The sequence below is a fragment of the Spermophilus citellus genome, assembly GCF_964194105.1.
Source record: "Spermophilus citellus genome assembly, chromosome: 7".
NCBI classification, from domain to species: domain Eukaryota; kingdom Metazoa; phylum Chordata; class Mammalia; order Rodentia; family Sciuridae; genus Spermophilus; species Spermophilus citellus.
The window spans coordinates 25,087,226-25,112,963 of NC_138188.1; the positions used below are offsets into that span (position 1 = coordinate 25,087,226).

Consider the following 25,738-nt stretch of genomic DNA (forward strand, 5'->3'; position numbering starts at 1 on the left):
TGGGTAGTAGTGAGACTTTCTTGATGGGAGTGCTGAGGAGATGGAGTACTAGAGATTGGGAAGTGGAATGAAGAAGGTGAAGTGGTAAGGAAGAGTGAGATGTGGAGTCAAAAGTAAGCCTACTTTGAAAGGTATGGGAATATGGTATGCACTGCACCCCCCACACGACCAAATCCTCCCCCACCTTTCTCACCAGTACTGCCAAAAATTAAAAAATAAAAACATGAGGGCTGGAATTGTAGTGCAGTGGAAGAGCGCTTGCCTAGCATGTGTGAGGCACTGGGTTTGATTCTCAGAACTGCATATAAATAAATAAATAAAGTGAAGGTCCATTGACAACTAAAAATTAAATAAATAAAATAAATAATTTTAAGAAGCATAAGAGATGTTTGTTGAATTTGGCAACAAGGGAGTTTGTATTTATTGTCTAGTGTATATGTATAATGAATATCTTAGAATAACTACTGTTGGCAATTCTATATAGATTGAAATTTAGTGGTTGAAATAAAAAATCGTCACATTATGAAACATGGAATTAAAATCAGAAATAATCCAAGAGGATTTTTTAAACTGAATTTAGTAATCAAAGCCACTAAACTTTCTGAACTATTATATATAAATTATGAATTTTTTAAAAATAGCTTTAATATAGGGGCTTGGTTGTGGCTCAGCAGAGCCACAGTGGAATGTGGCAGAGCACTTGCCTAGCATGTGTGAGGTACTGGGTTCGATCCTCGTACCACATAAAAATAATTAAATAAAATAAAGGCATTCTATTAATCTACAACTAATTTTTTTCTTTTTCTTTTTTAAATGGCTTTAATATGTAGTTTAACATTTTGGATGGGAGAAACATCTCTCTGCTGTTGAGTTTGTTTAAATTTATTGTAATTGGGCTGGGGATACTTGTGTGTGTGTTTTTTTTTTTAAATATTTATTTATTTTCGTTCTCGGCGGGCGAACGCAACATCTTTGTTTGTATGTGGTGCTGAGGTTCGAACTTGGGCCGCACGCATGCCAGGCAAGCGCGCTACCACTTGAGCCACATCCCCAGCCCTGGGCTGGGGATATAGCTTAGAGTATTTGTCTACCATGCACAAGGCCCTAGGTTTGATCCCCAGCACTCACAGCCCCAACACACATTTCTTGACTCATGATCTTGTAAGTGTCTCAAGTAAATATCAGAGATAGTTTTCTCCTGGGGAATAGTGGAATAAGGATTTAATAGAAATAGCGACCCATTCCCATTGAGAGGGACTCTTTGGCCCCTGAGATGAAGAGAACAATAAACGTAGGTTCTATCTCTGTGATTACAGATGCAGATTACTCTGCAAGTAATTATCTTGGGAATGTGAATTTTTGGACAATGTAGTTTCTAGTTCTTCATTTATTTATTTATTTTAAAAATATTTATTTATTAATTTTTAGGTGTAATGCCTTTATTTTTATTTTTATTTTTTTAAATATACTGAGAATTGAACCCGAGTCCCGCTGGTGCTAGGCGAGCACTCTACTGCTGACTCACATTCCCAGCCCCTAGTTCTTCATTTATAATGTTTTCCTCGGTTAATATTTCTAAAGTAGAAAAAATATTCATAAATCAATGTGACTTATAAGCCTTTTATTACATTGATCTAACAGAATATTGATTATATATATATACACCTTCTTAAGTAATAAGTTTTGGAGCATGTTATGATATATTACTACCCTGGACCCATTTTCCTTTTGCTGAAGGTTTGTCCTTTTCCTTATAAGTCATCTTCATAATACTTAATCCTTACTACAAACAGATTGTTAGCCCAATTGCACAGCAAGAGTTCCTCCTAATCTGTTGGAAGATTTCTCTCCATAGAACATATACTGAATGGGCAAAAGGGGTGGAGGACCTTTCTATAACTAGAAGTGTTGGCTGTTAATAAGTTCTGAGTAGATTGCTGAGCTCACTCCCGTGTATGTGTGTGTGTTTTGGGGGGCGGGTACTAGGAACTGAAAACAGGACCTTGCACATGCTCAGCAAACATTCTACATCTGAGCTATATCCCACCCACCCTCATTTTTTCCTATATTGTGAAACAGGGTCTCACTAAGTTTCTCATTTTGGCCTCCAACTTTTGATCCTCCTACTTCAGCCTCCTTAATACCTGGGATTATAGACATGTACCACTGAGCCCAGCAGATTGCTGAGCTCTTGGAATATTAAATAGCATGATTTGAATACTAGTTCTGAGAAAAATCGGCTATTTGCAGAGACTGAGTTTTTTACCTTTAATCTGGCTTGATATCACCCCAAAAGTCTTGTCCTATCTCTTCTGCCAGGAAGCCACTTCTTCCTTGGGAAAACTACTGGGCTAGGTGAGTAGGTACAACCTACTCATTGTGAACCTAAATCAGGAAAAGGATAGCTTCCCTTCTGAGACAATATTTCAGAATAAATTCTTCTAGAGTACCATTTTCTCTTTGTCTTCTTCCATTGCTGTGCTACTTTTACTTACAGGGCTTTTTGGAACCTGGTGTCCATTACTGAGGTGCAGTCACACTTTTATTTTTGGTACCGGGGATTGAACTCAGGGGCACTTAACCACTGAGCCACATCCCCAGCCTTATTTTGTATTTTATTTAGAGACAGGGTCTCACTGAGTTGTTTAGCGCCTTGCTGTTGCTGAGGCTGGCTTTGAACTCTTGATCCTCTATCAACTCTTGAACTCTATCCTGAGCTGCTTAGATTACAGGCATGCGCCACCCTACCTGGCAGTCACATCCTTTTAATTTTGAGACATTGTCTCCCTAAGCTGTGGAGGCTGGCCTTGGACCTATGATCCTGCTACGTCAGCCTCCTGAGTAGCTGAGTTACAGGTGTGTGCCACCTTATCCAGTCCTCTAGTGGATCTATGGACACTATATGGGCAGTCTGTCACTGCTGTGACTTGGTTATCAAAATAGTTCCTCCTACAGAGGCTGGTGGGAGATTTGTGTGGCTGACACTTGAGAGTGTCTGCTATCTTGTGTATACTGATGTATTCCTGGCTGTTCACGTCACTCCACTTTTATAAAGGGCTAGTGTCTCCCTGCCCTGGCTCTTCTTTAACAGGGCTATGTTATCTGTAGGTGGACTCTACCTCATGTTTTATTCTGAAGCTTTGTTGTTGCTATTAGTGCTGTTGAGATAAAGGTGTCAGATTTTTTTCAGTGTTAAACTTTCTTGACCTTCCTGAAGAAATAGCAGAATTTATTTTTAAATGCATGTTATCATTTAATAATCAGCATAACTGAGTGGCCATTCTATATCCAGTCTAGTTCTGGGCTCAGTGGATCTGAGAGGAGCATAGTGAGACATATAGGAAGCAGTGGGTGTGATGCTGATTAAGCCTCACTAGGTCAAAGAACGAGTTTATCCAAAACAATATAGTAGTAGTATAACTGTCATAGTTTTGCTTATGTTTTTGTTACTGGGGATTGAACCCAGGGGTGCTTTACCATTGAACCACATCCCCAGACCCTTTTTTATATTTTATTTAGAAACAGGGTCTCGATTAGTTGCTTAGGGCCTCACTAAATTGCTGAGGCTGGCTTTGAACTTGATCCTCCCACCTCAGCCTCCCAAGCCACTGAGATGACAGGTGTGTGCCACCATGCCCATAACTCAAGTTTTTAAAAAAGTATTTTTAAACAAAAGCTACATTCAGTTGTTAAAGTTTAAACCAAATGTCTGGTTTCTATTTTCATTTCATGATAATGGTCTGTTGTAATGAATAGTTTTGTTAGGGCCACAATTAGAAAACATCAGCTCTAAGTGAGGAAACAGGCCTTCCATGGGCCTCAGTAAGAGAATACTTGGGCAACATGTATTACAATTTGTGGAAGGCAAGTGGGGACCCCTGCTCCATTTGAAGTAAACTGTCTTTGAGTCCTCTAGATAGACAGACTGTAGGACAGGAAGACATTCATTGATTATTTAGCCTTTGACAATGAGTGTGCCCTTTTAAAAATGTTAAGTTTAGTCTCCTTTCAAGGGTGACTTGAGCTCCGGGGATGTGGATCACATATTGGTTACTTTGTCTTCCTCCTGAAGTTCTTTTTTGTGGACCAGGCAGGCCCTGTCTTACAAGTCATTAGTGGATGCATGTAAGGACTCAGTCCAGTGAGCAGAGTATGTTCTACATATTTTTCCAGCCTGAAGTTTGTTCCTTATTTCTTGATTTAGTGGTATCCTCATATTCTGTTACAGTGCTGTCTGGAAAGTTTGATCTAGGCCTCCAGCCACGTCCCAGTCTTTTATGGACACACCCTAGTTTTGACACTCAAGGTGAATTGTTAGCTTTTACTTGACAATTACCAAGATATTATGGCTGATATTATGACTATAATATGCTATCTCAATACTTGCTTTTTTAACCTAATATTGAAATGTGAAATTCTTTCTCTCAATAAACATCTACACGTTCTTTTCAAAAACTACATAGTAGCCTATTGCATGAATCTGTCATTATATTATTTACCTAGCTTGTTTTTTGTTGGACAATTTAAGTTATTCTAACTTTCTACTATTGTAAATAACCCAGTGGCTCACTTATCCACTGTCCTTTCTAAGAAGGAATTTGCAAAAGGAATTGCTAGTTTAAAATACCTTCTGAGGCTCTTTAATAGCTAGAACCATGTGCTTTAAATGTTCCCTAATAGAATGTCTGGGCCAGAAAGACTGCCCACAAATGTTTAAAAAGTCTTTGCAGTTAGTGCTCATCAGATGCTAGGAATCCAGGGATTCTAGACAGGAGTTTGGTTATTTTCTTTGTGGAATTCATACAAGGAAGTTGAGGCTGGGAGATTTTCTGCAATATAAGGCCTAAATAGAGGTGTATGGCCTCATGACACCCTACAGGAATATACATTACATTAGAGAACCCATAGCTCTTTCATTCATATTAGATGCTAAGTTGTTACTTACTGTAGAATAAGTTAAGTTTCAAATTAGAGTTTGCAATTTTTTTAGAAGGGTCATTCACCAAAACAAAGATCGAAAATCAAGAGATTCATAAAATCATTAGGATTTTATGAGTCTGAACTTAAAAGAGAAAAATAGTATCAGGAGAAAAAAATGGAACTCAAACCTGAGCCTGGGATAGATGTGAATATATGCATTTCTCAAAGTATATAGCACTCTAAAAGCAACTTCAGTTAATTTGATTTTTCTTTCTTCTTTTCAGGTATCTCATTCAGTTGCCAAACTCATATTAGTTAATTTCCACTGGCAAGTCTCAGAGATATTGGACAGGTAAGGTCTTTAGGGGAGAGGAGATGACATTGTCCATAGCTCCTTGCTCTTCCTCCTCACCCACTAGTGATTATTGTTTTTATTTTGGAGTATATTCTTCTAATGTGCATATTAAATTTTTAAAACACTGGATCATATTGTATATCCCTTTCTTTCAGTGTATTATGAGCATTTTCCCATGTCTACAGCATATTCTACCTCAATTTTAATGCTAGCACAGTATTTCATTATAGGCGTTCCATACTTTACTTCTTTTGGATATATCAAGTAAGGATGTGTCGTAATACATGGCATATTGCCTTTAGAAAAAATCGGCCATCAACAGACCTGGAGACACATGCCGGTGATCCCAGCTACTGGTGAGGCTGAGGCAGAGGATTACAAGTTTGAGACCAGGCTCAGCACCTTAGCAAGGCCCTAAAGGAACTTACTAAAATCTTTAAAATAAAAAAATAATTGGGCTGGGGTTGTGGCTTAGCAATAGACGTGCTCGCCTAGTATGTGTGAGGCCCTGGGTTCGATCCTCAGCATCACATAAAAATAAATAAATTAAATAAAGGTAAAAAAAATAACTGGGAATGTAGCTCAGTAGTAAAGTGTCCTTGGATTCCAGTCCCAATACCAAAAAATAAGAAGAAGAAAAAAAGCCCATGCAGGGGCTGGGGATGTAGCTCAAGCGGTAGCATGCTCGCCTGGCATGCGTGCGGCCCGGGTTCCATCCTCAGCACCACATACAAACAAAGATGTTGTGTCTGCCGAAAACTAAAAAATAGATATTAAAAAATTCTCTCTCTAAAAAAAAAAGAAGAAGCAGCTGAGCCAGGAAAGGTTAACAGGTTCAAGGTCACCCTCATCAATTTAGTGATACACTGTCTCAAAATAAAAAATGCTAGAGATGTAGTCCAGTGGTAGAGCATGTTCCTGGCATGTTTGAGGCCTTAGGTTCAATCCCTAGTACTGTTAACAAAACAAAAAGCCAGCTATGGTGGTACATACCTGTAATCCCAGTGGCTTGGGAGACTGAAGCAGGAAGATTAGTTCAAAGCCACCTCAGCAATTTAGCAAGGCCCTAAGCAACTTAGTGAGACACTGTCTCAAAATAAGAAATAAAAAGGGTTGGGGATATGGCTCAGCAGTCAAGCACTCCTGGATTTATTTCCTAATACTAAAAAAAGAAAAAAGGGGCTGGGCCTGGGGCTCAGAGGTAGCGCACTTGCCTGGCATGTGTGAGTCACTGGGTTCGGTTCTCAGCACCTCTATTTATATGGAGGTGTATCCATAAAGGTCTATCAACAACTAAAAAAATTTTGAAAAAGAAAAAGTGGCCACTTTACCACATACCTCTGCCTTAGGATATTTGAGTGTTCCTTCTCACCTCCTCCAGAACCAGAGTTCTTGAACCTCAGACCTTAGAGATATTTTAGATGTTGTCATAAAAAGGTGTCCTCTTCCTCTTACGTTCTCTGGATAGATCTCTTGTGTCCTACCTTCAGAGGCATATGCCTCTGTCTAGCTCAGTGTTTCTCATCCTTAGCACATTTTGGGCTATATCATCCCTCCCTCCCTCTCTCCCTTCCTTCCCTCTCCCCCCTCTTCCTTATCTCCTCCCCTCCCTTCTCCTTCCCCTAAGAAGGAATTTGCAAAAGTGGAATTGCTAGCTCGTTCCTTCCTTCTTTAGATCCTTCGTTCACCTTCCCCTCCTTCTCCTCCTAAAAACAAAAAAAAACAGTACTGGGGTTTGAGCCCTAGGCCTTGCCAATGCTAGGCAAGCACTTTTCCACCAGACAGTATCCCTAGCCCTTTTAAGTTTTTCATGTTTGGATATTTTTTTATGTCTCACTAAATTCCCCAGGCCGGCTTTAAACTTGCAGTCCTCCTGCCTCAGCCCCACTGGTAGCTGGGATTACAAATATGTGCCACTGCATCCAAGTGGATAGTTCTTTGTTTTGTGGGGCACTGCTCTCTGGGTTATAGAATGATTGTTAGTGCCTCTGGATTTGGCCTACTCGAAGTCAGATAAGGAAAGTCATCCCTAAGTCTTTGACAGTAAAAATGTCTTTAGACATTGTATGTCAGATAATCCCTGGAGAACAAAATTTCCCTAGGTGAGAAGCAGAATTACTATCTCCACCCACTTGCAGTGCAGCAAGTCTTCCTTTCTCCATGTAGTGTGTTTCCATTGATCTATGAAAGAAGATTATGCCTTCCGTTCTTCAAGCTATATATGGCTGGGGTAGCCATATCAACTGGAGCAGCTCAGCACAATCAGGAAAAGTCAAATGATTTGATTCCCTAACTTTGGCATGTTCTGTACTTCAGACTCAGTATGTTTGGATACAATTGCAGATGAACTTTTATTACTATTATTGGACATGGGTTCTGGTAATGGGGTTTCTCTCAACTGTTCAAACTCTCCAGCATAACTTGAGAGTATATATTTGAATTGCTAAAAGTGTTTAGAACACTAGTTTGAGAACCAGGTATAAAACAGATCTTTTAACAAAGGTAGCTTAAGGAAGCATTCTGACTAGATAGGGAAAGGCAATCACATAAAGGAGATACGGTCCTTGCCTGATGCAATTATCTTACCTTGTTTTTTTGGGGGGGGGGCAGTACTGAGGATTGGACCACTGATTTACATTCCCAGGCTGTCCCCCTTTTTAAAAGTACTGATTTGAACCTAGGGATACTTAACCACTGAGCCACATCCTTAGCCCTATTTATTCAAAATTTTTCCCCTCACAACTTTATTTTATTTATTTATTTATCTATTTATCTATCTATTTATGTATGTATGTATGTATGTATGTATGTGGTGCTGAGTATTGAACTCAGTACTTCACACATGCCAGGCAAGTGCTCTCCACTGAGCTACAATCCTAGCTCCATCAGCCCTTTTTATTTTTTTATTTTGAGACAGGCTCTCACTAATTTGCTTAGGGCCTCATTGAGTTCTGAGGCTGACTTGGAACTTGCTATCCTTCTGTCTCAGCCTCCTGAGCCTCTAGGATTATAGGAATGTGCCACCACACCCGGCTACCAGCTTTTCTTATTTTATTTTGCGACAAGGTCTTGCTAAATTGTCCATACTGACTTTTAACTTGCCATCCTCCTGCCTTAACCGCCAAAGTGGCCGGAATTATAGGCGTGCATCCCCATACCTGGCCCAAATTGCTCTCCAAAGTGTTTATTCAACTTTGTTTCCATCAGTGGTATTTGAATGATCCTGATACTGTCTTACTTAATTTTGTAATCTGGTAGTAATAAATGATATTTCAATGTTTCTCTCTTTTTTTTTTTTTTTTGTTGTTGTTGGTTTGTTTGGTGTTTGGATTATTTTGGTACTTGGGATTGAACCTAGGGGCACACTTTACTACTGAGCCCAACCCTTTTACTTTTAGTTTTTTCTTTTGGATCAGGGTTTTATTAAGCTTCAGAGACTGGCCCTGAACTTGGAATTCTCATGCCTCAGCTTTTGGGTAGCTGGGATTATAGACCTGTGCCACCTTCCCTGGCTTTTGTTTTTAATTTCGTTTTTTTTTTTTTCCTGTCCCCTGTGTGAAATGCCTATTCTTTTTCTTGTGGTTTTTTGTTTGTTTGTTTTGTTATTTTGTCTTTTGAAATGGACTTTTAGTTTTAATTTGTTCTGATACTAATTCTTTGCCAGTTTATAGATAAGAGATACACACAGTGATTATCTTCCAATATATGGCAGGTTTTCACATGGTATCTTTTGATAAACTTAAATGCAGCATAATTTGTTAGACTCTTATATTTTGCCTTTTGAGTCCTTAGGAATTCTTCTATCTTGAAGACGGTATTTGAGATATTTGCCTATATTTCCTTAACTAGATCTAAAACAGATCTGGTCTATTATAAATATTTTTGTAGTTCATTAATTTTGAAGCAGTTATTTTTCCTTATACTGATAGAGAGCTGAAATGTTGAAAGAGAACAAAAATCTTTCTACTCAGATAAAAACGAAGTTTAGTTCTGTGAAAAGGAAATGTAACCACAACATATGGTGGTCTTTTCTCTTCATTGTTACTAGTAAAAATGTCTTTAGCTTCTGATTTCCTTTATTTCTGCTTTCTGTTTTGTAGATACAAGTCCAATTCTTCTCAACTGCTTGTTGAGGCACGAGTTCAGCCCAATCCATCAAAACATGTAAGTATTTTCGATTTGAGTGAGGCTTCTCTGGATTCACATTGTTCTTGCTAAGGCTTAGTATCATGGAGAAACATTTTCGCTTTGTTTGTAGCAAGCATGTCCAACCAGTGAGCATGCCAGACCTAAATCTTTTATATCTTTATAGTTTCAGGCCAGAGATGTAGTTCCAGAGTGGGACATTTGTATAGTAGATGTGAAGCCCCGGTTACTATCTTTAGTACCACCAGCCAAAAAATGTTTCCTTTATAGAGAGTAACTCATTGCCTGTCCCTGGGTTCTTTCCAGCCTTGCCTTACCTTCCTTTCTGTCTGCACTTACACATAGCTTATACTCCCTTCCTTCTAGGTGCTTTGGTGTTGTCAAGATCACTGCATACCTCTTTGATTCTGTTTATGCCTTTTCTGACCCAGAATGTTTGGACTCTGTCCCCATATTGACTTGTAGGAATGAAATTTGCCTTCTTTTTCCCTCAGTGTTGGTGATCGAACCCAGCGGTCCTCTGTCACCTTATCTCTTTTTTATTTGAGACATGATCTCACTAAGTTGGCAAGACTGGCCTCAAACTTGCAATTCTCCTGCCTCAGCCTCTAAGTACCTAGGATTATAGGCATTTGCCACCATGCATGACTGAAATTTACCTTTAAAGATAAAGGGGTAAATTTACCTTCAAATCCAGGGGCTGGGGATATAGCTCAGTTGGTAGAGTACCTTGCCTTGCATGAATAAAGCCCTGGGTTTAATCCCCAGCAACATACACACACACACACACACACACACACACACACACACACAAAAGATTCAAACCTAGCCAGGCATGGTGGCATTAGCCTGTAATACCAGCAATTTGGGAGGCTGAGGCAGGAGAATCAAAGTTCAAAGCTAACCTCGGCAACTTAGCAAGGCTCTAAGTAATTTAGTAACATCCTATCTCAAAATAAAAAGTAAAAGGGCTGGCTCAGTGGTTGAACATCTCTGAGTTCAATGCCTGGAACTAAAAGAAAAAAAAAGATTTCAAATCCAATCCACCATTTCACAAAGCCTCTTCCCTGAGATCATTTCCCTCCAAACTTGTCTGATTATATATACATTGTGTGATGTAGTGATTAATTCATATCTTACCTCCCTACCATAGGAACTGTCTTAACAATGAATAGCAAAATCCTGGGTATATTTAGCAAACATTTGTCCAATAATTTTTAAGTGAGGGCTGTGTTAAAAGAGCTCTGAGGAAAAAGAATTGGAGCATAGATCCCCAAATAGTTTCTGCACCCTCTTAGGAGAAAGGTTTCTAGAAGCATACTGGACAAACAGAATATAGGCCTTTTCCTCAACTTCTTGTTTTCCTAATGAACCAAAAAGAACCTAATGAAACTTGTAAGTGGAATTTTCCATTGGCTTGTAATTTTAGCCAGGGTATCCAAATTGTCTTTGCCGATTTATGTATCATAGTGTTAAAGTGACTTAAAGCTCTGTGGTCATTTACGACATTCTAGAATAGTTCCTTCTTTATCCCTCCAAGTTAATTATCTGTGACATCTTTTTGATATATTAAGGATGAGTTGTAACTTGGTAAAATCTATAATATTTTGTGGTTTGGTCAATGTTTTGTTTTGTTTTTGAACTGGGGATTGGACCAAGGGGCACTTGACCACTGATCTACAATGCAAACCACCCCCCTATCCCCGCTCCGCTTTTTTTTTTTTTTTTTTTTTTTTTTTGAGGCAGAGTCTCTCGCTTAAGTTGTTTAGAGGTTTAGAGCCTCATTAAGTTGCTGAGACTGGCCTTCAACTTGCAATCCTCCTGCTTCAGCTCCCAAATTGGTGGCATTATGGGCATGCACTCAGTGATTTGAGCATATTGATATGGAAAAACCATTGTCCTTGACATGTAATACTACAGTATATGCTGTGAGAAGCTTCACAGACTCAGCTTCTAAGAACCTTTATGACTGGGTTTGTACTTATTGAGGACCAACTCTGTGCTGTGCTGAATGGGAGTAGATCCTCAACCTCTCAGTTTGCTGGGATTATAGGTGTGCACTACCATACCTGACAATCCTATATAATCCAATTTAATTCACTGAACCTGGTTTACATTATAAACAACTGTAAATTTTAATTTCATTCTCTCTTCCTCTAACTCCTAGTGATTTTGCAAGCTCAGTTCAGGTACTATTTCCCTCAGAAAGCCCTTCTGGTATATTTTATCCCTTTTGCTACTTAGTCCCTTTGCTACTTAACCCCTTTGGGACTCAAGAGTCCACACATTTCAGTTGGGCTTTGACACTTATTGCAAAGTCAGGATCACCTTCCATGTACCAACTACTTGAGGCTGTCCTGTGGCCTTCCTAGACCAGAAGGCTTCTTTTGCTCACATGGATTTACTTCTCTCCAGGTCCCTACCACCCATCCCCCTCATCACTGTGCAGTGTGTATGCAATTTGTGCGGAAGGAAAACCTACTCTCTCTGGCCTGCCAGCACCAGTTTTGCCGCAGCTGCTGGGAGCAGCACTGCTCGGTTCTAGTCAAGGATGGCGTGGGTGTGGGTGAGTCTGTCATGGAACTTGTAAAAGGCTGGTATATGAAGTACTTATCTTCAAATCTGCCTTTTCATACTCTATTTAACTTGACTATTTTCTTCTAAGATTGAGCTTTTTAATCATCAGAACTAGTTATTTTTAAACACATCAGCTCACATAGTGGCAGAGGTTGCCCCAGTCCTCAGCAAAACAAGGAAATTAAAGCTATTGTAAATACTAGTGTGTAAGCACAAGGTTATCTCTCTCACCTTTTAGGTGAACAGCCCTTTAAGCTGCTTACCCTTATCTTGGTGGCAGCCATAACTCAGAAACACCTAAGAGAGTTTGCTGCTATTTAGACAACATAGCGTAAATCAAATTTAGTGATTAGCTTCAGGAGTATTTGTTTTACTATGACTTGATGACATTGATACTAATTATCACATTTAATGGTATCTATAAAATCTCATTTGTATTAATAATAATCATAAGCACATAATATTAAATATCAGAACTATCATACAGAACTATCTCATTAGTCAAGAAATCTATAAAAAAGGATCCATAGAAATTGTTATTTTGTGGTGTTATTGATATATATGTATATATAAATGTGGATCAGTATTGTTGCATTGCTATGGAAATGTGTAGGTTCTCCTCTTAGAATAAATTCTGTTGCTTCAAGCATTTCTTATTTTTTCTTTCTTTCTTTTTTTTTAATATTTATTTCTTAGGTGTAGATGGACTCAACACAATGCCTTTATTTTTATGTGGTGCTGAGGATCGAACCCGGTTCTCGCCGGTGCTAGGCAAGCACTCTACCGCTGAGCCACAATCCCAGCCCCTTCTTTTCTTTTATGTGGTGCTAAGATTTGAGCACAGTGCCTCACGCATGCAAAGCAAGTGATTTACCACTGAGCTACAACCCCAGTCCCCAAGCATTTCTTAGGGAATCTGAATTTGTTGTTTGAACCCAGTGGGCAAGTATTATGTCTCCTACAATATGGTTGTCCATCAGGTTGTCTTTGTTCAACAGGAGTCTCTTGTATGGCTCAGGACTGTCCACTCCGTACACCAGAAGACTTTGTGTTTCCATTGCTTCCCAATGAAGAATTGAAAGACAAATATAGGCGCTACCTCTTCAGGGATTACGTGGAGGTATGACTGACCCATGTTTTTCTGCCCTCTCTTTTATTGGGCTTATCTGTATTTGATGGTTACCATAATTATTTTATAGGTGAGGCTTCTTTAGGTATTGTTGTTTGGAGAGAGATTTCCATGGCTTTAAAAAAGTTCAAAAACCACTAGAGTGGTAGTGAAGAACATAGGCCCGGTAGTCAGGTAGACCATTGTGCAAATCCCAGATATATTGCTTCCTTGTTTGTGATCTTTGACTAATTCGTTTACCTCTCTTGAGTCTTGGTTTCCTGTTCCATAGACTGGACAGAAATCTCTACTTTATACATAGTTGCTTAAACAAGCTATTGTATATTGGAATTAACACAAGTCAGGTGAACCTCAGAATTCCATTCAGTTCACTGTGATTCTGCATAGAGAAGGGATATTTCTTTTTTCTTTTGTTTGGGCGGGGGGTGGTTAATACTGGGAATTGAACCCAGGGGCGCTTAACTTGAGCCACATCCCCAAGCTCTTTTTATTTTTTATTTTGAGACAGAGTCTTCCTAAATTGCTGAGGCTGGCTTTGAACTCACGATCCTCCTGCCTCAGCCTCCCCAGCAGCTGGGATTACAGGCGTGCTCCACTGTGCCTAGTAGGATATTTCTTTTTTTTAGCATTTTGAAACCTCATCCAGAATTCCATCATTATCAGTTTTGAAATTTTTTTCTCTCTTGAGCTCTTGTCTGGTGATGATAATTCCATGCAGCACAATTTTCATCTTTGTCTTTTATGTCTAAACTTATTGGATTGATTTATGATCTCATGCACATGGTGCAGGATAAGCAGAAGGCCTTCTTCTTTGTGATATTTGCTGCCTTTAGTAGATTCCTGAGGATCATTGAGCCCTCAGAGCTATCATATTCACAGCTGAGTGGAATGTGTTCCTTTCCAGCCCAAGTCCATATGTACTTTCATCTCAGTGATAGTTACCCCCCCCCCGGGGGGGGGGGGCCCACTTGAGATGATTTCTCATGTTACCCAGGCTAGCCTCAAATTGCTGGGCTCAAGTAATCCTCCTGCTTCAGCCTCCTGAGTAGCTAAAACTACAAGCACCTTCCACTGCACCTGGCCCACAGATACATTGCGATATTTGATTTTGTAATATAACCTTAGGTCATTCTAGTGAGTTTTTACCAGGTTTAAGTTAAACTTTTATAGTTCTTCTTCACTATCTGGCCAATGTCTGATCTTTACAGCATCTGTTCTGAATTTGTATATAGCCTCTTAATCTTTGTCAACAAGTGGAAGAACAGAAAGAAAGCATTTTAGCACTCAACACAGGTCTGTTTTGGAGGCAGCATATTGGCAATATTCTCATTGTTTCCCTTTGCTGTGTTCACAGAGTCATTACCAGCTCCAGCTGTGCCCTGGTGCAGACTGCCCCATGGTTATTCGGGTACAGGAGCCTAGAGCTCGCCGAGTGCAGTGCAATCGGTGCAATGAGGTCTTCTGGTAAGATTGAGTGGGTGGCTAAGCAGCCCTGGGCTTGTGCTTCATCCTTCTCTGTAGCACCACTGTTGTTGCTCTGTGTGAAGGTGGGGCTGAGAGAAACAGGGTCTCTGAACCAGAAAAGCAACTCTGCTCTCAGTAGGCAGGTTTGTGCCCAGCACCTCATGTTCCATTAATGCTCAGTCTGGAGACAGGAATAGCATAGTTTCTTAAAAGAAAATGTGGGCTGGGGATGTGGCTCAAGCGGTAGTGCGCTCGCCTGGCATGCGTGCGGCCCGGGTTCGATCCTCAGCACCACATACCAACAAAGATGTTGTGTCCGCCGAGAACTAAAAAAAAATAAATATGAAAAATTCTCTCTCTCTCTCTCTCCTCTCTCACTCTCTTTAAAAAATGAAAAAAGAAAATGTGTAATGGTTTATGCTACTCATAGCCTAGAGATTGTGTTTGTGTGGATCTACCTGCACAAATGATTGACATTGATATGTGTTTGAAAGGTACAACACTCAGTGTTTTGTTTTTTAAGATTTTTTTTTTTTAGTTGCCAATAGAGCTTTTATTTTATTTATTTATATGTGGTGCTAAGGATCAAACCCAGGGCCTCACACATGCCAGCAAGTCTTCTACCCTTGAGCCATAGCTCCACCCCCAACACTCAGTGTTTTAAATTTTTTTCCCCCAGTCATGATCTTTCTTGGCTAATTTTTGTAAAATGAATTCATAAATGTATTCTACATTTACATTTGAATGTATATTTGGGTTTACTTTATACAGCAGATAGTGTAATATCTAACTAATGGCTTACCTGATGACAGGTACTGTCCTGATTACTTTTCCTGCATTATCACAACTGTATGATTGGCTGTATGTAATAGGTAAGGCAGTTAGGATACAGGCTAAATTGGGGTGATAGTAAATGGTAGAGTCGTAATTTAAGTTCAGATCTGTCCTACTTGGCAACTTCCTGGAATATTCATGATGGGGCTTTAGAGGAAGTACATGGAAAATGTGATGTGTGTGTACATGTCTTCTGTCTTTTAAGACATCAAGGGACTGTATGTCGAACCAAAAGTTAAGAATAACTAAATAGTTGTTCTTTATCCTTTGTCCCACATTATGAACTTCATTTTTCTAAGGCATTTGTTTGGCTTACCACCCAAGGGCTTTTGCACAGAGTACTGATGGCTTGGACAAAGAGGAAGTTGAAAACATGAGAGCCTAGACCAATGGGTATCAGAGTCTTTTTCTTTTCTGATTTTAAGTTTTAAGTATTATCAGATATATTTTGACCCTGCAGATTTTGCAAGTTCTGGAATTTGTGCATCTTCATGTAACATGTGGCTAGAAGGTGAAGTTAGTCTTTTGGGTCTGAATCAAGGGGTCCTTCTTAGAGCACCTCACCATACCCTTCAAGAAGCTGGACTCAGGTGGGCATGTAGGTCAGTGGTACCTCACTTGCCTAGCATGTGCAAGAGTCTTAGGTTCAATCCCTACCACTGCAGGTAGGGGGAAAAGAAGCTGAGGTCAGGAATGGGACTAGCTCAGGGGCAGAGAACTTGTCTAGCCCTGCTTTTGTCCCCAGCAGCACACACACACACACATATTAAGAAGCTGGGTTCTCTGTTTTGACATCCTTTCAGAAAGAGTTGACACCACACAAGTTTTTTAAACAGAAACATTTTATTTATATAATCCTGGTTAAGTAAAGGTTCCAAAGGCTTTGAAAGGTGACTTTGTCTCTTTGAAAATCTTTAATTCAAGTTCTACTGGCTTGAACAAAAGGAAAATTTAAAACGTTGGACCCTGATTTAATGAATTTTTGAATGTTTTTCTTTTCTAATTTTAAGTTTCAAGTGTCGTCAGATGTATCATGCCCCCACAGACTGCGCCACAATCCGGAAATGGCTCACGAAGTGTGCAGATGACTCTGAAACGGCCAACTACATTAGTGCTCACACTAAAGATGTAAGGACTATATCTTACCTGTCATGAATCTGCCCTCAGTGCTGTCCAGGGCCCTCTGGCTTGGAGATTTGCCACCTGAGAATAGAACACATAGAGTCCCAGGGTTTTTGCTAGGGGTTATGGATATTCACCCAGAGTGGGCAGAGTTTGTAGCAATTTGTCATAGGGTGCTTTGGGTGTATATAATTTAATAAAATGCCAAAATATTTGGGAAAGTTTGACCCAAAGGAAAACTAATTAAAAGAAAACTAGTTTTGATTGAATGCTTTTATCATCTATACCTGATAAAAGAGCAAAACAGCAAAGCTGTGATATGAGCACAGACCTGTCCAATTCTCATTTCCCATGGGAAAGAATGTCCTGCAGGCTTTAGAGGCCATTGTATCCTGGGCCAATTAACTTGCCAAGTCAGTGTGCTCACAAGCACAGTTATGACTATGACAATAAAAGTCTCTTTCATGGTGCTGGGAGACACAGCATCAGACTAGTCTACATTGCTGTTTGGGATTTCAATGTCCTCTTCTGGAAGCAGAAGTCCAGGCAAGCCAACTAGGACTTAATCCAGTTTGGCAGTTCTAGGCTTCTTTGGCAATATTCCCTAGCAGGTAGGCCTTCTGCTGATTCAGCCTGTGCTTAATCTGAGCAGCTTCATGGCAAGATACATGGTGGAAGACTTAGTGGGGTTCAGCTGGTGCTTGAATTGTTTCAAAGCCAAACATGCTGACCTCATTTCCTTGAATTGCTGTTCCAGCTTCAGCGACCTGCCACATTTAAATGAGATGCTCCTCCCCAGAAGTGCTCGCATGATGAGCTACTAGGCAAAGGAGCCAGGAGTTTTGTGTAATTTGTCTTAGAACTGGCCTGATGGTGCGTGAGCCTAATGGCACCGTTCTGTCTCCTCAGTGTCCCAAGTGCAACATCTGCATCGAGAAGAATGGAGGCTGCAATCATATGGTGAGCAGAAGCCTGTACACTTTGCATGTGTGACATGGAGCCTTTGGTCAGCGTGCCCCTAATGTGTTCTCTTCTGTTTTCCTCTGACAGCAATGCTCCAAATGTAAACACGGTGAGTCCCAGGCCTGGTGCCTAAGGCCCACTGGCACAGTCTGTTTCTTGTGCTTGGGTCTCCACTGCTTGTTTAGTAAAGTTCTTTTGTAGTGAAATGACAAAATAAAGGGGAACCTTAGTCACTCGTAGTCATTATAAGGCATAAAATAGCTTTTTATTTACTTATTATTTATTGGTCCCTTTTGTAATCCCTCTGAAGAGTGACAGCCAGGTGTGGTTGTATGTGTCTGTGCCTTCTGACGTGTAGTCAGAAGTCAAGCTTGGGATGAATCTGTGATCCTCGGTCATCTAAGAAGATTTTAACTTTATTATTTTTAAGGAAGGTAAGTAGCAAGGAGCTTATCTGTGCTACCTTTAGATACTTGAGAGCAGGTTGCACCTGGATTTACCAGATGTAGTAAAATCATACTTTCCTACCAGAGGAATTTTCAGAGAGGCTTTTGATTTGGCTTTTCAGATCTCCTTTATCTATCAGGAACGCTTCACATAACTAGAGCCTGTTGATTTTGCTTTCCTTCTTGCCAGATCGAGAAACAAAATTCTTCCAAGTAGAAAAAATATTCAAATAGCCTTCTACATGGCTTCATTGATGTGGACTAGGAAACTATAGTGGGTTGTTTATAAATCAGAATGCATATTACAGGATCCTAGATGGAAAGAGTGACTTTGAAGATGTTTGAATCAGGTAGAAGTATATCATACACAGAACAATGTTAGGCAAACATATTTTAGAAAAGAGTGACAGCCAGGTTTGGTGGTGTGTGCCCTTAGTCCCAGCTATTCCAGAGGCTGAGGCTAGAGGATCACTTATCCCAGGAGTTCAAAGGCAGCCTGAGTAACATAGACCCCCTCTCAAAAAATAAAAATAGAAGATGACAGATACTCTAGTACCTACCATATTCCTAGTGCCTCAGAAGACCCCTCTGTGCCCCACCCTTAGCTATAGTCTTCCAATTTCCTAACACCCAGAGTTAATGATCATCTATAATTATACCACCTAATAGAGCGACCCTACACAATATACATTGTTTTTTCTTGGTACTAGGAATTGAATTCAGGAATGCTGAGCTACATCCCTAGTCCTTTTTTAATTTTTTATTTGAGTTGTTGTGGGTCCTGCTAAATTGGTGAGGCTGACCTTGGATTTTTAATCCTCCTGCAGTCTCCTGAATTACAGGCATGTTCCACCATGCCCTGTTTATACTTGAAACGGGAACAAGCACAACCTAGCTGATTAAAAAGACAGCAATATTACCAGTATTAATATTTATTTTTTATTTGTAGTTGGACACGATATCTTTATTTATTTTTATGTGGTGCTGAGGATCGAACCTGGGACCTTGCACACGCTAGGCAAGTGCTCTACCACTGAGACACAATCCCAGCCCTCCTTTTTTTTTATTTTTTAATAACTTTATTTTATTTATTCATTTTTATGTAGTGCTAAGGATTGAACTCAGGGCCTTGCATATGCAAGGTGAGCGCTCTACCTTGTTGATTTCTTTATTATGGAAGCAGAATTATAATTCTGAGTATGAATTGTTGCCTGAATATAGCTTTTATAGAAAGAGCTCTTAAAAAAAAAAGAAAGAAAAGAAAAAGCCTTTATTCCCAGCTTCACATATAAAAACTCTGTCGAGAATAAGCAGGGGTTGTGAGGATCGGAGTCTCGATGATCAGGTAGGCCTCATTTGAACAAGTTTTTGCTTCTTATAATGACATCAACATAACAGACCAGTGACTATACATTTAGCATCTGTCTGAGATCAGTAAGGTGCATAGCACATGTGCTTATGGAATGGAAAGTATGCATAGGCTGTCATTTCTATTGACCAGCACAGGATATGGGGACAGTAAAATGTGACTGGGATGAGAGATAGACATTCCTTCTGGAAAGAGGCACCATTGAGAGGTTCTGCCCCTGTGGAGCAAGGTCTGTTGATCTAACTGCTTTGCCAATTTGGGTTTTCTTATGGGTATAATGATCACCCTCTGTTTTGCACAGACTTCTGCTGGATGTGTCTAGGAGATTGGAAGACTCATGGCAGTGAGTACTATGAGTGCAGTCGGTACAAAGAGAATCCTGACATTGTCAACCAGAGTCAGCAAGCCCAGGCCAGGGAGGCCCTCAAGAAGTACTTGTTCTATTTTGAGAGAGTAAGTATTCTCTCCAGCACCTGCTATTCCATTGTAGGGTTCTTTTAGTTGACCTCTTAAGATAGGATAACTGGGGTAACTGAAGACCAGAGCCAGTCTGTTCACACAGAAGTCAGTGAAGGGAGCTTTTACAGCAGCCTTGGGTGTTGTCTCTTTAGATGTGGCTTTCTGGCTATAAAGGGCAGCCACAGCTGACTGGGAAGACCTGGTACTTAACTTGGTTGAATGATGAGTTGTAGGAGAATGCAGGGCCATCAAGTTTTTCCATAAGTTAGAGGAGTCTGTGGTCATGTCCTGATAGCCAAGGTGGCTGTCCTAAACATCTATGTGGACCTCTGTACTTTCTTGGGATTCCTGTACTTTTCTCCATCCTCTGCTTTGTAGTGGGAAAACCACAACAAAAGCTTACAGCTGGAGGCACAAACATACCAGCGGATTCATGAGAAGATTCAGGAGAGAGTGATGAACAATCTGGGAACTTGGATTGACTGGCAGTATCTACAGAATGCTGCCAAGCTCTTGGCCAAGGTATCTACCAACTCACTCTTGGGTTTTCTTATGGGTATAATGATCACCCTCTGTTTTGCCTAACCCTGTCAGGGGCAGACTTCTGAGACCCCATCTCTAAAGGATAGAGGGATTTGCCATCCTGCATATACATTCATGCTTGTTTATGGATTTACATTTCCCTGTGTTAGGACTACCAAGGACCTCACCTTTTAAGAAGAATCTTTCACTGCCTCTGCCTGCAGGAAAAATTGGAACCCTTTTTCTTCTCATTTTGTTGCATCTCTGCATCACTCAAGGGAAAAGAGATTATTATCTTTGGACAAGTAGTAACATAGATAACTGGACTCTGATATTTGATTTAAGAGGGAAAGTTATGAGGTAGCTACTGGTGATTAGTTTGAGAAAGAACTTTGGGTATTCTGAGTCCATGCTTTGTTGTTTCAGTTTTTCCCATGTCTTCCCCTAGTTCATTCATTCTTTAGTTTAGCTTCATTTCTTTCAGTCCCATACCTACAGACCCTGGTTAATTTGCATGGTGAGGTAAGAGTTGTAAGAGCCACCTGAGAGGTAGGTCGGTTAGAATCACAGATACAGGTTTATTTTCTTTTCCTCCTATGCAGTGTCGATATACCCTGCAATATACCTACCCATATGCATACTACATGGAGTCTGGCCCCAGGAAGAAGCTGGTAAGGCAAAGCAATCCCTGCATGCTTGTCCTATAGCTTCAGAGGCACCCTTGTCTACCAGCACTTTTGCAGGAGAACAGGGATCTGATCCTGGGTATTGGAAGGTCAAAATCAAAACAAAACTTGTCTAATTGCAAAATTCCATTTCTATTCTGGGCATTCGGTACTGTCATTTTGTGTAATGGAAAGGCAGATGTACCTAACTTCTGAACATTGATGGCCATTGGGTCTGGTCACATGCTTATAATCCCGCAACTGAGAAACAGAGGTAGGAATATCACAAGTTAGAGGCCAGCCTCAGCAACTTAGCAAGACTCTGTCTCAAAATACAAAACAGCTGGGGGTATAGCTCAGTGGTAAAGTGCCACTGGGTTCAATCCACAGTACCTCCCCTTTTATTTAAAAAAAAAAAAAAAGTGTGTGGGGTGGGGCAGTTGGCCAAAAAGACCTGTCCATTTACCCCTTTGAATCTGCTCTCTTCCTCCTCAATCTTTTAAGTTGATTGTTTTCAATCCCTTTATTTAATTCTTCATCTTAAATATGGGTTGTTTCCTGCTAAAGCAATTCCTATTTTTTGTTTAAATGTTGGAAAACAGAGAAACATTTGTATCAGCCATATTCCCACCAAACAGAAATGACCATCATTATCATTTTCCATGCTTTTGAATTAATATTCTGGGGGTTGGAGGTGTAGTTTGGTGGTAGAGCACTTGCCTCGCATGTTTGAGGCTCTGGGTTCAATCCCTAGCACCACCACACACATACAATATATGTGTGTATGTGTGTGTATGTGTGTACATATACACATACATATGTATAAATGTACATAGTAATAAATGTAACATTTTATTATTACCATAATTAATTTTGATAATTGTCACTATTTACCAGACTGGTAGAAAATTCCTTTTTAAGAATGGCTTTTTCGGGGCTGGGGATGTGGCTCAAGCGGTAGCGCGCTCACCTGGCATGCATGCGGTCCGGGTTCGATCCTCAGCTTCACATACAAACAAAGATGGTGTGTCCGCCGAAAACTTAAAAAATAAATAAATATTTAAATTCTCTCTCTCAAAAAAAAATAATAAAAATGGCTTTATCAGTTTTCCATTTTGTGGTTATACCATCATTTGGGGCATTGATTGTTTCTGTTTTTTACTATATAAATAAGACATTGAGGAAAATTGTTGTGCTTTCTCTCTTCACATGAGAGAAATGTTCAGTGTGAATACAGTGTCTGAGCATATCCATTTTGACTTTTTGCAGCATCTGTTTCCCTATATGTTGGGAGCCTTTTTTTTTTTTAAGAGAGAGAGAAGTTTTTAATATTTATTTTTTAGTTTTCAGCGGACACAACATCTTTGTTGGTATGTGGTGCCGAGGACCGAACCCGGGCCGCATTCATGCCAGGCGAGCTCGCTACCACTTGAGCCACATCCCCAGCCGGGGAGCCTTCTTTTTAATGTCTTTAAATTCTTTCCCTTTCCTTGGTGTTAGAGGACAAGTATGGTCTTGCCATTTGGCCATACTCTTTAATTTGCCTTTTGTTTGGAGACTCTAGAGTCTAGTCTGTTAGGGGTTGAAGCGAGCCCGAGGTACTGCATGTGACCCTCTATCTTCAGGCTCTTCCCGGCTACATTCCCCTCTCCTTTTGACCCTCCTGCTCTACCCATACAGTTTGAATACCAGCAGGCTCAGCTAGAGGCTGAGATTGAAAACCTTTCGTGGAAAGTGGAGCGAGCGGACAGCTATGACAGAGGGGTAAGTGCCTGTTGTCTTCTTGCAGTGCAGGTAAGGGAAGATGGGTAGGGTCATAGATGATAGGGTGTTGGTATGCGAACTGGAAGCTGCTGCTGAGATGGGTGGAAAGGGCATTGCTTTGACTCCTTGGAGCCCCTGATATGGTGGATGTGACTTTGGTTACTCCCTACTCCTGGCACTGAACCATGCAAACACCCATCCTTGTTTCCTTTGTGCAGGACTTAGAGAACCAGATGCACATAGCAGAACAGCGGAGAAGAACCCTGCTGAAGGATTTCCATGATACCTAAGTTGGGACATGGACATGCCGGGATGAAATGTGGCTGCAAGGACTCCCGGCTGCCGTACTGCATGCTGCAGGCTCTGCCTTTCACGACTCCAGGCAACAGCCAGGGCCCCACTCCTGAGAGACACTGGCAACACACCTTTTAGTTAATTTGTTTTCTTCTCATCTTTTTGCTTTTTGTTTCTACCAGGGTAGAGTTCATATTGAATTGGCTTCTTTTCAGGACTTTTAATTCATCCAGATGGTTGTTGGGAGGGAGGGAATGTTTTGTTTGCTTTGTTTTGTTTTGTTTTGTTTATTTGTTTTTGAACGGCTATTAATAGGATTAGATCATTACAACTTATGTAATTTTCAAAGATTGTACAATATTAAAAAAAAAAAAGGCAAACCATAGGATAACACAGAGCCCTTTTAAAAAATAAATTGGCATTGGAGTGTTTTACCCTGTAGCTATTTTACTTGGAATGTAACATGTGCTGCCCACCTACCCTGCCTCAAAAATATCTATACTTCAAGGGGCCCTGGAGTGGTCTCTGCTTTCCAGCTTCACATGTTTGGCCACAGCTAGAGTCCCAATGAAAGAACATGAGTGACAGATGGTAGGGAATTGAGTTGGCCTTTGTCATGGGCATGGAGCACAAGGAGTCACATCATGCCTCCTGCCTTAGTTGGACAGTAAGGAGATAGTACCGAATAGGTGATCTTCTGTGGGTTCATCTTTATTCTTGAAAGTGAGGTTTACCTGGGTCTGGCATTTGAAGCCAGAACCCACAGCAGAACATAGGTGGGCTTGTGGCCACCCAGACTAGGGGACGCTGGTTTAGCACCATGCTTCCTTTGGTCTCCTATAGAGAATCATTTCGAAAGGGAGTTGTTCCTTAAAATAAATTTGCTTTACCTTGGTCTCTCCTTTTGTGCCAGTATTCAAGTGGTGTAACTCTGACCAGGGTCACATGCAGCCATACCTGACATTGACCTGCTGCACTCTCCTTACAAACATCAGGGTCAGAGTTCAACATGGCCCACTTCAAGGGCATTTGGCCTTCCTGGCTCAGGGGCTCAGTTCGTGCAAGTTGTTTTCATATTACTTGGAGTGTGCCCAGCAGCTACTCTGGCAGAATGTGTTTCTCTTTGCCTGGTTCCAGCTGTCAGAAGACCCCACCTCTAGGGTCTGGGAGTATAAGGCCAGGAGAATCCTTGGTTTATGGTCCCAGTTTTTGTACTGGGAGGAAAGGCTGGCCAGAGGATAGGAACAACTTTCATATACTTGAGTGCAAGAGAGTAAGCAGTTTGCCTTGTATCCTGCCTTTCTTGAACCTGGTCCTGTGGGCCTTTGAAAAGTTAGATCTGTGATCTCTGGGGTTTCTGAGGCTTTGTTCAGTGCCTCCACTCTGAGACTGGCAGAGCTGTCTATACTTGACAGGGCCTCCTTCACCTCCTAGGAGAGCCTATAGGAAAATCTGTGAATATTATAGTGGGAGTTCTTCAGTGTCCATACATTTTCACCTCCAGTCAGCAATTTTCTAGGTACTGAGTAAGCTGTAAACGGAGTCATTCTTGAAGACAGAGGACAGCTGGGACTTTTAAGGTACATGGCTGACTGCAGGTTCACTTTCTTCCCTCAAGTTTTATCTCTTCATATAGTCCCCAACAAGGGAGGGGATTTGGGAGAACAGGTCAGGAATGTAGCAAATGAGCCCAGAAAGGGACAACAGGGAGCTAATTGTGAACAGAAGGTACCTCCTACAGGACCATGGGTGGGATGTGAATTCTGCATTGGCATATGAAATATCTTGGTGTCTGGAGCCTTTACCTCTTTGTCAAGTCCTTCCTGTAGCTCTGCATCTTTGTCACACCCTGGCTGGGTATTCTCTGGACTTCATGGCTGCCACATTCTTTACTTACATCCACTTGTGACCCTGACCACTAGAGCTACAGGGGGTTCTATGTCCAGAATAACCTATAGCACTTGACCTGTGGAGAGCTTCCTTTTGTGCCCCCAGTGGCTATCCTTTATTAACATTACTAGGAAGATGGGAGATGTCAGGCAGAATTCCTCCGCCCCCCTGCCAAGGGTAGAAGAGAGGCACAGTGTTTTCATGAATTTATCATATATCTTGTTTTTCTTCAAAGAAAAAGTTAATTGAAGCAATGTCATCTGCTCAAAGTTGAGTGGTTTATTCAAAATAAACTTAAGTTTCTGATTATAAAAATGTGTGTAGAGTCTTTCTTCCAAGGATACAGATACATTCCCGAGTCCCAGATTCTGGCCAGTGAATACCAGATGAGGGTACTCCTGTTTGCCCTCTCCCCACTTGGGTGCTGTGAAGGCCCTACTGGTCAGATTTTTTCCCCTTTCTGGATGTATGGGAAAAGGGTATCTGTAAGGTGGTCTCTGCGGAAGGAAGTAGAATATGCTGGAAGTTTTGACTCTCGTCTCTCTGGGTGTAGGCTGAATCATTCCCTACCATAAACATCCCAAGATGTGGTAGGGTAAATACAAATGTGCCAAACCCTTTATTCAGACCTCTGTGTTCCTCCAAAGCAGATGTAGGAAGGTATGGCAGTGGACAGTGTGGCCTCTGGAGCCCTGAGGGTTATGAAGAGACAACTCAGGACATAAACAAGGATTTAGGTCCTAATCCCAAGGGTGAAGGACAGGAAACAGGGTTTGGGTTCTAATTGACAGATCCATATTTGTGTTGTCAGGAATGCCA

General features: G+C 40.8%; 1 protein-coding gene across 1 annotated transcript in view; it reads left to right on the plus strand.

The window, feature by feature from the left end:
* ARIH2 (ariadne RBR E3 ubiquitin protein ligase 2) overlaps positions 1-25,234 on the plus strand; it is a 65,787-nt gene extending 40,553 nt beyond the window's left edge. The window contains 13 exon segments of the mRNA XM_081302536.1: positions 5,205-5,272; positions 9,376-9,439; positions 11,837-11,987; positions 12,997-13,118; positions 14,482-14,591; positions 16,436-16,553; positions 17,457-17,507; positions 17,598-17,619; positions 19,627-19,778; positions 20,163-20,306; positions 20,909-20,977; positions 22,652-22,735; positions 22,954-25,234. Of these exon segments, the coding sequence (XP_081158662.1) occupies positions 5,205-5,272; positions 9,376-9,439; positions 11,837-11,987; positions 12,997-13,118; positions 14,482-14,591; positions 16,436-16,553; positions 17,457-17,507; positions 17,598-17,619; positions 19,627-19,778; positions 20,163-20,306; positions 20,909-20,977; positions 22,652-22,735; positions 22,954-23,025 (1,227 nt within the window). The 3' untranslated portion in view covers positions 23,026-25,234.
* Positions 25,235-25,738: the final 504 nt, after the last annotated feature.